Below are 12,685 nucleotides of genomic sequence, written 5' to 3' on the forward strand. Positions count from 1 at the left end.
GAAAGACTCATCTTTGATGTTAATTTGCATTGCCCAAAGCTCATTTGCCTTTTTTTCGAGGACATGGACTTGGGAATTTGACAAAGGCAAATCTGCTTTTAAGTTGCTGAACTTGCAAAAGGAATTCTCTCATATCTTACACTTGAACCATATCTTCCGGATCTTATGCAATCTGACTTTGATTTTAAAATATCTTGTCACAATATTCTTTGCACAAAACCCAGGAGAATTTACATCTAGGTCTTTTTCTCCCATAGGCTTTGGGTCCTGTTCGAGTGACATGATACTAAAAAGGAAAGTCGCCTGAAACAGGGTCATGTCGTTGTGAGCGGGTATCATAGCTGAGAAGAGCAGCATAAAGGGGCTCCACTTCCTCTGATGGTTGCGCAAAATCCTCTTCATTTCAGCCTTGCTCTCACTTCTGACATGAATATTTTAAACACTGATGTTGAAATCCAGTTCTTTATGCTGTGTTTCTGCTTAGTATGACTGTCAGTGCCACAGGCGTCATGCAGAGCGCAGTGAACGAAGATCTCTCTTCCTGTTCTCGTCTCATGGACACAAATGCTAAGTATGATAACGTGGGGCTGTGCATTAATGCTCTGCAAGCGAAGCCTCGTGCAAAAGCGGTTTCTAACGTGACACAAAATAGAAAACTTTATCACACAAAACAGGCACTGTGCATTGGATCTTTGAAAGGAAAGGCACATTGCTGCACTAAAACAGCCACTTTCTGTTCACATCCACAGTAAAAAGAAATTTGGTGTTAGTGGGTAGTGCTTGCTGCGGTTGAAAATAAAAAGCACTCAAGTGTGTCATGTAATCAGTCATATAACTGCACGTGTTCACAGCACTGCAGGTGGCCTTGTGATAAGTGAAAGCAACCCCCAGCTTTCCCTTTTTACTACTTGTGGGCTCCCTAAGGACTGATAGCACAAACAAATACTGTCTGTGTTTTTGTGGGTAAAAACTGAAACTGTTACAGCTCGGTGCACATACTGTACATGTTTTTTTTTTAACCTTTTGTAGTGTGTCAGGTTTTTAGGCCTTTCATTTTGATTGGACAGTGGCTAGCAAGTGAGAAAGCCAGAGAGGGGAAGGACATGCTGGAAAGGAGACACAAGTTAGATTCAAACCTGTGCCGCCCGCTTCAGGGAAAACATCCTTTGTACATGTAACCGCTAGACCAACGGTGCTCCCACTGTACTGTTTTTAAAATGAAAGAAGTTCATTTAAAACCATGGACAAAAGAGGTCATCTAAAGCCGTCAGTGTGGCCTCTTTGTGATGACCAATGTTCCTAATGTCTACATTTCACTAAATAAGGAATCTGTGACTCCTTGGTTACAGCCCTTTAAATGACACCTGTTATAAATATGTAGCATTATATCTAATCTAAGTGGTGCTTTAGAATCAGCCGGACAAGGTGAAAAGATTTTAAGCTAATAAGAAACACAGACTTAATCCTTTTCTCTTTGCATACATACCAGAGCCCTCTCTTTACAGGCACAGGGGGGAAATTTATGATCCAACAGATGCTAGCAACAAGCTTTGGACTGTGCGAGACCTGACACCAGCATGTGTGATTGAAGAGGGACTGACACAGCGAGAGAGGCCCATGAGTGGAGTTAGCACATTACTCTGTGCTCAGCAGGAGGAAACTGCTATCTATGACCACCTTGACATTTTAATTCATACAAAGTATCATCTCTTTCATTGCAATAACCTTTTTCTGAAACTTGCAGTGCTCCATTACAGATTTTAGACTGCATGTCTCCTTCTAACTCTGTTTGTCTGTGCCTGAGAGTCTGCATTTCGTATGATAAGGAGCTACACCACATTGAAATGTCAGCTTGTTTTGCATGGGCAGAAGTCGTTTTTTACTTCCCCTTTACACAGGGCACACATCATTTTTCCACTTCCCCTTTGATTAATTGTTATCGGAAGACTTTTACAGTCTGAGTTTTAAACAAATGCATCATTGAACTGTGACACAACAAATGAGGCATTCGACATTCGTCAGGGATTCTACCATCCCTCAAATGAATCAAACTAAAACAGATCTCAAATGTGTTATGGAGACTGAAAGACATGTGAGAACAGTGTTATATTCAGATCTAAATTTGAACAGCCATCAAGATAAAAGTCAGCCTATTAGAACCCCAAGATATTAGGATGCTTTAACCAAAAGTAGGTTGAATCATTTTAATGGGTCTGTGCTTCTCAAAGCAACAGCTCTGCACATCACACACCCATCAAAGAATTGATTTTAAAGCACTGCTACTCTTCATAAATCTTTAAATGGTTTTGCACCAAAATACATGGTTGGTATGCTGGAATATAAACCAGCTAGACTTCTGCAGTGAGCCTGCGCTTATCTTTGTATTATTCCCAGAAATAAATAGAAGAACAGAGAATCTGATAAACATCTAGACCTTACCTTACATTAAGAGTTCAGTGCCTTGATGGATAATACAACTGTTCAAAAGTGATGCAGCATCTAAGTAACACTCTTGCAACCCTTGTACTTCAAAGGATGGAATAAGAGTAGATTGTCCACTTAGAGCTCTCTCTCACAGTGCATTCTTCTCTATGGAAAGTCTTAATAGCTTCTGATGAGCTGTAACTCATGATTGCGGTCATCTATAGGTTCTCTCATGAAGGATGGATCATCTGGAGCAGATTTACTTAAAGGCACATTTCACAAGATAAAGGTGTCACATGGACTAACAAAAAGATACCCGTTCCATTTCTTACACTCATAATGTAGTGAAATATTTTTATTTCCTGGGCCTGCCATGTTGTCTACACATTTGTTATGAGCAGCACGCAACAGTGTTTGTGCATGAATAATGACACCGTGTGGTCACTGAGGGGAAAGCAAAAACAACCCTGCTGCAGATGGAAAAGAAGACATTTTTAGAAGACAGTAATCAGTTCCTCACAATCCATAACTCATCTTTTTTTTTTTTTTTTTTTTTTTTTAAGAAAGCAAAGCTTTAGCAATGTGACTGTCATGCACTCTCCCACATATACAAAGGTAAGGAGCTGTATGACAGCTCAGCGGCACAGACTGCTGCATGGGAGGTTCCTGAACTTGATTCAAGCGAGGGGAAGAAAATCCAACATCTGAATCTTGGTTCAATCCAATATTTCCTTTCTGTTCTTCAGTCCCACCAAATAGGCAGCCTGTGGGGAAAAAATGGGGTTTGGTGGGGTGGATGGAGAGACTCTGTCCAAGTTGAAGATAACGTAATGAAAATGTGGGAACAGTTTTGATGTTAATGAGATTTACGTTTTAAAGTCTGCGAGCACGCAGACTGTTCATCTTTAATATTGAAATATCAGCGAAAATAATCACAATACAAGCACAGCTACAGTATGACTCCAGGACCAATCCATGAGAGGGAAAAAAAAAATAAAAATACAAACTTTAAATTTAAAAAATGTACAGAAATTACAGAAAAATCATTTGAGTTAAAAACCAACATCTGAGAATGGATTTAAGTCAGAATCCCAAGACCAAATGCGCTCGGCTCGGGAGTTAGTTCTGACACATTTATACACACCCGATGCTATCGTCATTATATACATGACAATTCAATGATACTGCAGAAAACTGGGGACATGTAAGAGCTGACCGTCTGTGGCTACACGAGGGAACAGAAATAAAGACAGTGGATGTTAGTTGTTCTCATATTGGGATTTTGGAGCTCTTGACACGTTGTCACCGGCCCCTGATACAAACATAATTGCTGCCATCTCTGACGACTAGACAACAGAAACAAGCAAACAATTTACAGGTGAAACGGGAAAAACCACAGAGCTCCGCATAAGGGATAAGGCTGGATATGTGCTGGTTAGAGCAGTTTTTCTTTTCTAATCACAAATCATCATGGTTGACATCATTAGAAAAATCATCCCATGTTAGCATGAGCCACAGTTTTTTTTTTTTTTTTTTTCATTTTACAGCAGTGCCATGAGTGTTCATTGATGGCTTTAAGTCCAAAAAACAGTCCATGTGCTTTTTGCATAGTCTCAATGTGGTTTGTGTTTCCGTTTCTTGTGTTTTTTGTCCTTCTTCTTGCTGGAACATTTGACACAGAACCACGGCTGATCCTCGGGAGGAGCTGTTGTGATCCCAACGCAAGGCCTGAGCAGAAAACAGAAGAGGAGAGTGAAGGTCAGTGACGGCTAGTAAACTGTAGTAAACTATAGTAAAATTCTCCAATGACACAGCTGGGTCAATATACCAACAACTGTCAAATACACTGAACAGTCCAGAGGAAAACAAATGTTAATAACTGAAAATCCTTATGTGAAGTCTGATGTGAGATTTAACTGATTCCTGTTACTAATGGCCGCCTGTAGGTAACCTGTGAGAGGAGATATGAGATCGAACACAGAAGGTTTTTGTTTTGTTATATAGTGTCTACGTTTATAAAAAAAACATCCATCTTTATGATGAAGTACAACCAATGCCCTTTGAATACACTGCTACTTTAATGAGTGAACGTGTCTGACAACACCAGAGCAACTGTGTGCTGTCTGACCCTCAACAGTTAAAGAGTTTATTGGGAGGTTAGAAAAGAGGAAAGCATCAGGAGCAGGAAGGTGCAGGTCAAAGTTATGCACACAATTTATCAGCGACTGAGAACACCTTTGACTGGTATGCTCCTACAATGTCTCAACTTTCTGCTATCATTAATTTAGCTTTAAAAAAAATGAAGACAGCTCCCATTTTCCCAACACACTTGCTACAATGGGGGAGAGATTTATTCCAAAACTAATTTATCCTGTAACCAAGGGAAAGAAATGATTATTTCTTTATTATCAGTTTGTCTAAAATATCACTGTTGGGTTCCTTTCTTGACAAGGTTACTCTTCTTTTATCGCACTAGCTCATGAGCCATTGGCAGGAACTAAATAAGAATTAACAGAGTAGAATTTAGGAGGGACCACTAAAGAATTTATTGTTTCCAAAATCCTTAAATTTTCAACTCCTCCATTCCTGAAATCCTTTTATTTTGAGTTTAAGGTTTCACTTTTATACGTGAGAAATCCGAGGCGCCTCCATTAAGAAGTTGGACACCAATGTAAAATCGAGTTTACTCACACTGGCATCTTCGAGGTCGTCTACCACAGCAATAAGTGGTCATAATGATAATAATTCATCCGAGTTATTGAGTGCTTTCCTGAATTCTTAAAGACGTTTGGTAGCCATCTGTGTTTACTTACCTTCAGAGGGATTCTGATATCGTTTTCAACACTACTTTTCAAAATGTTACCACAGGACCTGAATCTAATGCTCGACTTATACCTGTCTTGGATTGGCAGAGTGATCTTAATGAAAATGAACAACTACTCAAGTCAATGCAATCCCTGCAAATCAATTGATTGAGGAAACATTTTTGTACAAATAATATTTCATGACATGGAAAACTCTGTTTCTCCATACTTCTGGAACAGGAAGAAAGCAGGTTGACATTACTTTAACTCTTTATAAGTGGAAACGTTTGTTTCTTTGAAGCTACGTTAAAAAATGCTTCTAGTGTTGCCACCCACATTCATCCAGGTCCTGAAAATCTCCCTTCAAATGTTTTAAAAATAACTCCTACTGAATATTTAATGTATTTAAGTTACAACACTGGCCTCACTTTCTAAACAAAATAAAGGCCCGACTAACTCATTCTCCCATGTGTATGTATGTCCAGTGATAGACATGTTTCTAGAAAAGTATTTGAAATACATCGGCATGTGGCGCTGGTGGCACAGTGGTTGGTGCGTGCGCCCCTTGTGTGGAGGCTTTGGTGCTTCAAGCGGGCGCCATGGGTTCAGGTCCGACCTCTGGCTCTTTTCCTGCATGTCCTCTCTCTCTCTCTCTCTCCCTCTCTCTCCCTCCCTCTCTCTCTCTCTCCCTCCCTCTCTCTCTCTCTCTGTCTCCCTCCCTCTCTCTCTCTCCCTCCCTCTCTCTCTCTCTCTCTCTCTCCCTCTCTCTCCCTCTCTCTCCCTCTCTCTCTCTCCCTCCCTCTCTCTCTCTCTCTCTCCCTCTCTCCTGACTCTATTCAAACATCAGCACAATCTTTCACACAAATCAAACTTCAACCTTCATTTTTTTGTTGCTTGATAGACTGATACCCCAGTGGTATCAAGTCAAACCCCCAAAAGAACAAAGACACAGTTGTTGCAAATGTTCAACTTCTCTGATAATCAAGAGGATGACACATATTTCTTTTCGTGAATTTGGCCTCTGGCATTACAAACATTTCTTGACTAACTAAAGAGAAACTGATTTCCTTTCAGAGTAAACACTGAACCTGACAGAATAAAACGCCCCTCATCTCTTTTTATTGATTTATTCTCTTTCATGGGAATTTTCTCTGAAAACAAAAAAACTACCTTCACTGTCACACTTGACAAAAAAACTGAAAGTATTCTTCTCTGAGAATAACCAAAAGAACTGAAAACTGTCATTCACTACAACATGTTTAGAAGCAGCAGTACATTTACTTTGAACTTCAGCAGATTGTTCCCTTTAACTTCTTATAGATGTTAATATACAGCATGTACTCTTTTGAAATAAGAACAGTTGCTAACGAGCATAATGACATTTGTTGACTTGTATCCTGTTGATCAACAGCAGACATTTAAGTGATCAGTTTTAAATCTCTAAAAATGAAAGGCAAACACGCCTTTGGTCTGCTTTAACTCACTTCTTACTGTGATACCCTCCAAAGATCTTATTACGATTCACTACAACAAGTTTTCACCAACAGGCACAAACACAGTGAACGAAGGCTTCAACTGAAGGTCACAACTTAACAACCAACTATGCAAAACTAAAGTCAGTTATAAAAAAACCCCAAAACAATGCATGGGTATGATGAGGCCATGAACAAAAACATATACAAGGAAATGAGTCTCTTACCAATGATACCAATCATCGCAGTCATCACATCCTATCATGAGACTGCCGTCATCAGGTTTGTTGCACCCAGGACAAATCCAGATCTTGTTTCCCCATTCATCTCGGATCTTTAAGGGGACACATCGTCGAAAGCATCAGTGACACACGTAGAAAAGGGATGAAAGCAACCGACATTTCAAAGCATTGCGTTAACGTCCATCCAAACACATGCACTTTGTCTTAGCTTAAAGATGAACCAAATGTTACTAACACTGTTCTAAAATATATAAGTTGGAAATAAATAAATGTGGTGAGTAAACACTCACTACGTAGTTACTGACGGTCTCTGTAACGACGCTTCGGACTGGTGTTTTGAAGGACGCTGCCGGAGACATCATGGGGCCGGGGGAGAGCAACGACGACAGAGCAGGAGCTGGCGGGAGCGGAGAGGCAGGCACGGGCAGCGTGGGAACCACTGGGGGGAGCACTGGGGGCGGCGGAGGGGTCCGAGGGCGATTACCAGGTCCCGACTTGGTTGCTGGGGTCTTGGGTGTTGGCGTTCTGGGCTCGGAATTTGGAACCACCTTGCTGATAACGCTAGTAGGAGACAGAGGCAGAAAGTGAACACAAACCCAACATGACGGCACTCGAGAGGCTTTTCTGGAACGTCATTTTAAAATGAAGTGTTGTCATGTTCCAAGAAGAGCGACTCGGATGTTTTTACTCATAATGGTCGGAAACAAAGTTTGTGTTTTCACCAACTATATAAACTATATAAATAAAATAAAACTCTAAGTCTAACCCGGGTCTGTGAGCAGTACTGAAGAAAAACTACCGGCCTGGTTTTCATCACACTGAGTGGATAAAGAGTGAAGCAAGAAAACCATAGATGAAGCCTTATGATATTCAAACAGCTCCTAGTCATGCTCATAGTCAAGGACTTAACCTGTCACACAGTGATTGATTACTTATTCAGTGAAATCACCAAATGACGTGAGTGATTAGTTTTCCTCTAAAAACTGTGTAATACACAATTATTATCTGATAATTTAGGTTTCGCTGAGAAGCTGAATGCAGTGTTTTCTAGTTCCATTTAGAAAAATTCATGTATATTTTTTTTACGTTTTCAGGTTTGTTTGTTTTTTTACATAGAAAATACGTTTGACTGTTATTGTGTAGAAACAAAAACAAAGATTTTTAAAAGCCTGTTTTTAATGTATCCAATTTGACTTAAAGGGATACTTCACCCATTTACATGAAGCTTTGTATCATGCAATATGACACTTTTTGCATCACATGAAGAAAACTTCCAGGCAAAGAAAAATTATTATTTTTCTCGTCTCAGGGCAAAATGAGGGCTGGATTCACGACTATTCAACACTACTACCATGTTTCTAATGATACAAAGCTTCATGCAAATGGGTGAAGTATCCCTTTAAATCAAATAAGTATATTCAAAAGAAAACAAGACCTGAACCTGCCATTTGGCGGATTTGACAAACACTGATGGAAGAAATATTTAGAGAAAATTCACTGCTTACATTTTGTCTTGGCCTGCTCCCACCCTGAGTGTCAGTCTGGGGATGACCGGAGAGGGTAGAGGTGCTGGAGTTTCTACTTTCACCTGAGGAACCGGAGAAGACACATTAAGTTTCAGGGACACTCTGACACAAACATATCAACACATCTTAACTCAACAGTGGTTACCTTCTCCAGTCTAATCCTCTCTTTTTCCTTCTCTTTCTCCTTTTCTCGCTTTTCCTTTTCCTTCTCTTTTTCTTTCCTCTTCTCCTCCTTCTCCCTCTCCTTTTCTTTAGCCTTCTCCCGTTCTTTGTCCTTTTCTTTGTCTTTCTTTTTCTTCTTCTCCTTCTTGTCCTTTTTCTTGTCCTTTTCCTTGCTTTTTATTTCCTTATCCTGGAGGATCGGGGCCAAAGGAGGAAGCATTGAGGGGATGCGCAGACAGGCAGAGGGGCTGAACAGGGGTGGAAGTTCACCCAGAGCAAAGGGGGCTAACGCAGATTGTTTCTGCCTGTCCTCTTTGCTCCTGTCTTTACCTTTGTCTCTCTTGTCTTTGTCCTTTTTACTCTTTTCTTTATCTTTCTTTTTATCTTTGTGTTTCTCCTTTTCCTTCTTAGGTCCATCTCCGTCTCTGGATTTGATCTTGATGGAGCCCTCAGGCAACGTAAAGTCTCGTGGAAGGAAGAGCTCATCATCCTTCATACCAAAATCCTTCCAGGGCATCTTGCCATCCTTGGAAAAGTCTTTGTTTTTATCCCTGTTCTTGTCCTTGTTCTTCTCTTTCATCTTGCTCTTATCCTTCTCCCGGTCCTTGTCTTTCGGCTTGTCTTTTTCCTTCTTCTTCATTTTCGTTTTGAGCTCCTTCTTCAGCTTTTTCTTTACATCCACTGGTGACACGATCTTGTTCTTCTCCTCAAACAACTTGAGCAGAGGCTCAGGAGTAGGTGGGGAGGCGGATCCTGAGGACACAAAGTCTCCCTGGCTTGGCTGGGCGGCAGAAGGTCCGCCCTGATTGACCTTTCGGATAACTTCATTGATAGAATCATCCATAGTCCAATTTCCAAGGCCTGGGTAGGTCTGTAGGTGAAGTGGCGTGGACGTGTCTTTTATAGAGTTCCCGGCCCCGATCAGGGCTTTGGGTGTAGATGGCTCCATGATGGTCAGCCTCCTAGGGCTGGAGAATCCATTGCTATCAGAATCAGAGCCTGAGGAGAACGCAAAAGGATCAGGCTCCCGTTCAGCGCACGCTCGAGCAATCACTGCATCAATGGAGTCATCGATGGCTGCGTTATCAGGCTCTAGTTTCTTAAAGGGACCTTCAGCTAAGTCTCTGTCCTCAAGATTTAGCCGCATATGGATGTTTTCTTTGCCCATCCTCTCATTCAGAGCAGACAGTGGCAGCTTTTGCACACTGTCTGTCTTGCTCTGGGGTTGGGATGCTTTGGCTGAAGCCATCTTTGGGCTCTTGGGACTTTTAGGACTCTTGGTCCTGCCTGGGGATTTCTTCCTCTCCTTAGACGGCTTTGGAGAGTGGATGGGACTACTTCCCACCGGAACAGGGAGGACCCCTTTAGGTGACTTAGTCCGTTGTCTGCCAGGGGACGAGACCTTCGGCTTTCTTCCTGGGGTGGTTAGGCCCTTTTGATCTGAGTGTTTTGGTACAACCGGCTGAGGTCTGAAGGAAGGCAGGGCTCCGGAGGGTGTTTCAGGTGACAGGGGATCGAGGCTGTCATGAGACGGCAGCATGCCTGGAGGGACACGCTGAGGGTTGAGAGAAGTGAGGGGCTCCCTGGGCTCAACCCCCCACTCAGGACTGAGACCAGGGTACATGCGTGGTCTCTTGGAGGTGGGCATCATGCCCATAGCTGCGTCTGGACTTTCCAGGTGCCTCTTCAGCGGGTGGTTCTCGTCGTTGACCGTCTCGTCCTCGTCCATGTCCTCCTCATCCTCTTCCAGTGCCACCTGCATGGCTTCGGCTGAGGTTCCCATGTCAGGAAGGACCTCCTCCTCCTCCTCTTCTAAAGACGAGAGACAAAAAATGAGTTGAGTACTTTTTTTTTTTTTATCTACCCTCAACCACAACCCATGTCCAAACGGGCCATACGAGCTGATTTACAACAACCAAACAGTACAGATTTATTTTGACTGGCCAGGTTATTAAAAACTTAAACTCAAAGTGCATTTTAATAAAGGTTTTGTTAACAGGGATTATATGTTTAAATCCATAATACTTGAAAGTTTAATGATAAAAACTGAAAAGGTGATCAAGTGATGAACATGAGAAAAGCTGCATGGCTTTTGTTACCCTCAATAAAACTATCATCGTCAACTAAGTGCCCACTATACAGCTGTACCATTTACTGTCAAAACTTTGGATCGGACCAAACTTTGTTGTCCTGACATTAAACAAACTGTTAACCAGCAGAGAACACAGAAAGAAGAGCTGCATAATGTGGAAAAACAATAATGCTCCTGTGAATTTGAATGTGGTTTCAACAGCACTCTGCGACATGTGAGAACTTTAATACAACGTTACGTCACACATTGACCATTATAAGAAAAACAATGCAGAGTCTGCATATCTGAATCTGTACTTGGCCATATTCAATCTCAATAACCCCTGAAATTAACATTGTTACACCTCCATTACATGAACTGACCCTCTTGTAAGGAGACCAGGGGTGGCATGTAATCTGGAATGTAATCCTTCCTTTCCTCTGCATCCCGGGCTCCTGGCTGGGGAAACTGCAGCACATTGTTTTTGCTGACAGGAAAAAGTGGCGTTTGATGGGTGAAGGGCACAGGCTCCAGATTATGGACGTAGTCCTCCAGTTCACTCAGACTCACTCCCAGCAGCCTGAAGGCTTGGCTGACATCATCCAGGACCGGATCTGTTCGTCCATCTGCAACGAGGCATCAAAACAATCCATTAAAACTCATCATTCTTCTTCACTACACTTGTTACAGAGCTGTAAAGACACGACGACCACTCAACAGGTTTCAGACTGATTGAATCTTTCTACAGATAAGAATGGAATTTGTTCTACACTAATACATGACTAGGATTATTTACATTAGTGACCACAGCTGACGACCAATCATAACTCATAACTACACATAGAAGCTGCTTTGCTGTGAAGCCGACTGTACTTTTTTTGACATATCAACCTTTGCTAGGGGGCGCAAGCTGCAGAGCTCGTCAACAACAACGTGATCTGCTAGTTCAGTTTTGAGGGGTTAAAAAAAAAGTAATCGGAGCTCTGTGGGAAGAAGAAGAAGTAGAAGAAGCACTCACATAGCTCAGAGTAGCGATGGCAGGCCCTGGCCAACTGCTGGATATATCGATGCAGCACATCCGACAGCAGATCGCAGGCTGTGAGCTGAACCGCATCCCAGCCCAGAGCCTGGCAGATCTGCGCCACCGAAACACGCAGCAGCGAGCGGGCATAGCTCTCGCACATCTCGCTGACTTTGTTACGGTTATTAATTCTGGTCAGTTCCTCTTCCAAAACATGCTCCAGGGCTTCATGTTTCACGGAACCCCCGAGGGGGGATGAGTAAACCCACTACCGCGGTTAATTTCGGTCATCTACTACACTAAATATATTGGCGCTTTCGCCAGAGTCGCCATCTTGATTCCATCGATAGACCCATCCCTGAATTCTAGTCCGCACATGCGCAGGAGTCAGCGACTGCCTACGCGCTCTGCTGTGTTCACGCGCTTCATCGACGGCGGACGATGCGCAGTTTGTCATCGTCGTCTAAGTTTATGGTTAAACAACAATCTGCTTGTTTGAAAAAAAAAAAAATAGAAAGGTTTATTTTCACAGGTATGTGGAAAATAGTCAAAGCTGTTCAAAAAAGAAAGAAAAAAACAATACATTCAACTGAACTTTTTTTTTTTTTGGTGAATATCTTTCAGTCCTCGCTAACACGAGAAAGAAAAATAACAAAATATGCCATCTGACTGAGTGCTCGGACAAAATCTTATGATTCTTCGATTGAGGTCGCGGTCTGCAAAAAATCCCCTCAAGAGCCGCAAATGGCCACCGGCCACCCATGGTTTAGCCTGTTTTATGGTTTTTACCTGTTTACTCAGGCACATGCAGTTAAACTGATGTGTTTGACCAGAGTTTCAAAAAGTCTAAGCTCGCGACTGATGTTTGAAGAGGAACACGTTTTCACAATAAATGAGCTGTTTTGATTAATCACTTCACCCCTTTTCTTTTCCTGAACTTTGATCTTATTTTGTTTAAAACGA

The 12,685-nt window shown here is 42.0% G+C and overlaps 1 protein-coding gene across 2 annotated transcripts; it reads right to left on the minus strand.

The window, feature by feature from the left end:
* Positions 1-3,289: 3,289 nt before the first annotated feature.
* On the minus strand, positions 3,290-12,113 carry taf3 (TAF3 RNA polymerase II, TATA box binding protein (TBP)-associated facto). Of its 2 annotated transcripts, none has more exons than XM_079346471.1 (7): positions 11,720-12,113; positions 11,085-11,327; positions 8,614-10,442; positions 8,448-8,530; positions 7,233-7,503; positions 6,928-7,034; positions 3,290-4,152 (listed from the first exon to the last, which is right to left on the minus strand). In XM_079346471.1, exons 1-7 carry the CDS (start codon positions 11,883-11,885, stop codon positions 4,038-4,040), a joined length of 2,814 nt encoding a protein of 937 aa, XP_079202597.1. In that variant the 5' UTR covers positions 11,886-12,113; the 3' UTR covers positions 3,290-4,037. The 2 variants fall into 2 exon arrangements, with proteins under 2 accessions (XP_079202597.1, XP_079202598.1); XM_079346472.1 differs by having other exon boundaries at positions 7,248-7,503; positions 11,720-12,112.
* Between the last annotated feature and the right edge of the window lie 572 nt (positions 12,114-12,685).

The sequence above is a fragment of the Symphodus melops genome (assembly GCF_947650265.1).
Source record: "Symphodus melops genome assembly, chromosome: 6".
NCBI lineage: Eukaryota > Metazoa > Chordata > Actinopteri > Labriformes > Labridae > Symphodus > Symphodus melops.

What these genes read in the sequence shown, in the direction of transcription:
- taf3 (XM_079346471.1), bottom strand. Translation starts at nt 11,885, where the DNA reads ATGTGCGAGAGCTATGCCCGCTCGCTGCTGCGTGTTTCGGTGGCGCAG. An exon ending in CCTGGTCTCCTTACAAGAGG is followed by an intron (nt 10,443 to 11,084) that starts GTCAGTTCATGT and finishes TCTCGTCTTTAG; the next exon opens with AAGAGGAGGAGGAGGAGGTC. An exon ending in GGAGCAGGCCAAGACAAAAT is followed by an intron (nt 7,504 to 8,447) that starts GTAAGCAGTGAA and finishes GTCTCCTACTAG; the next exon opens with CGTTATCAGCAAGGTGGTTC.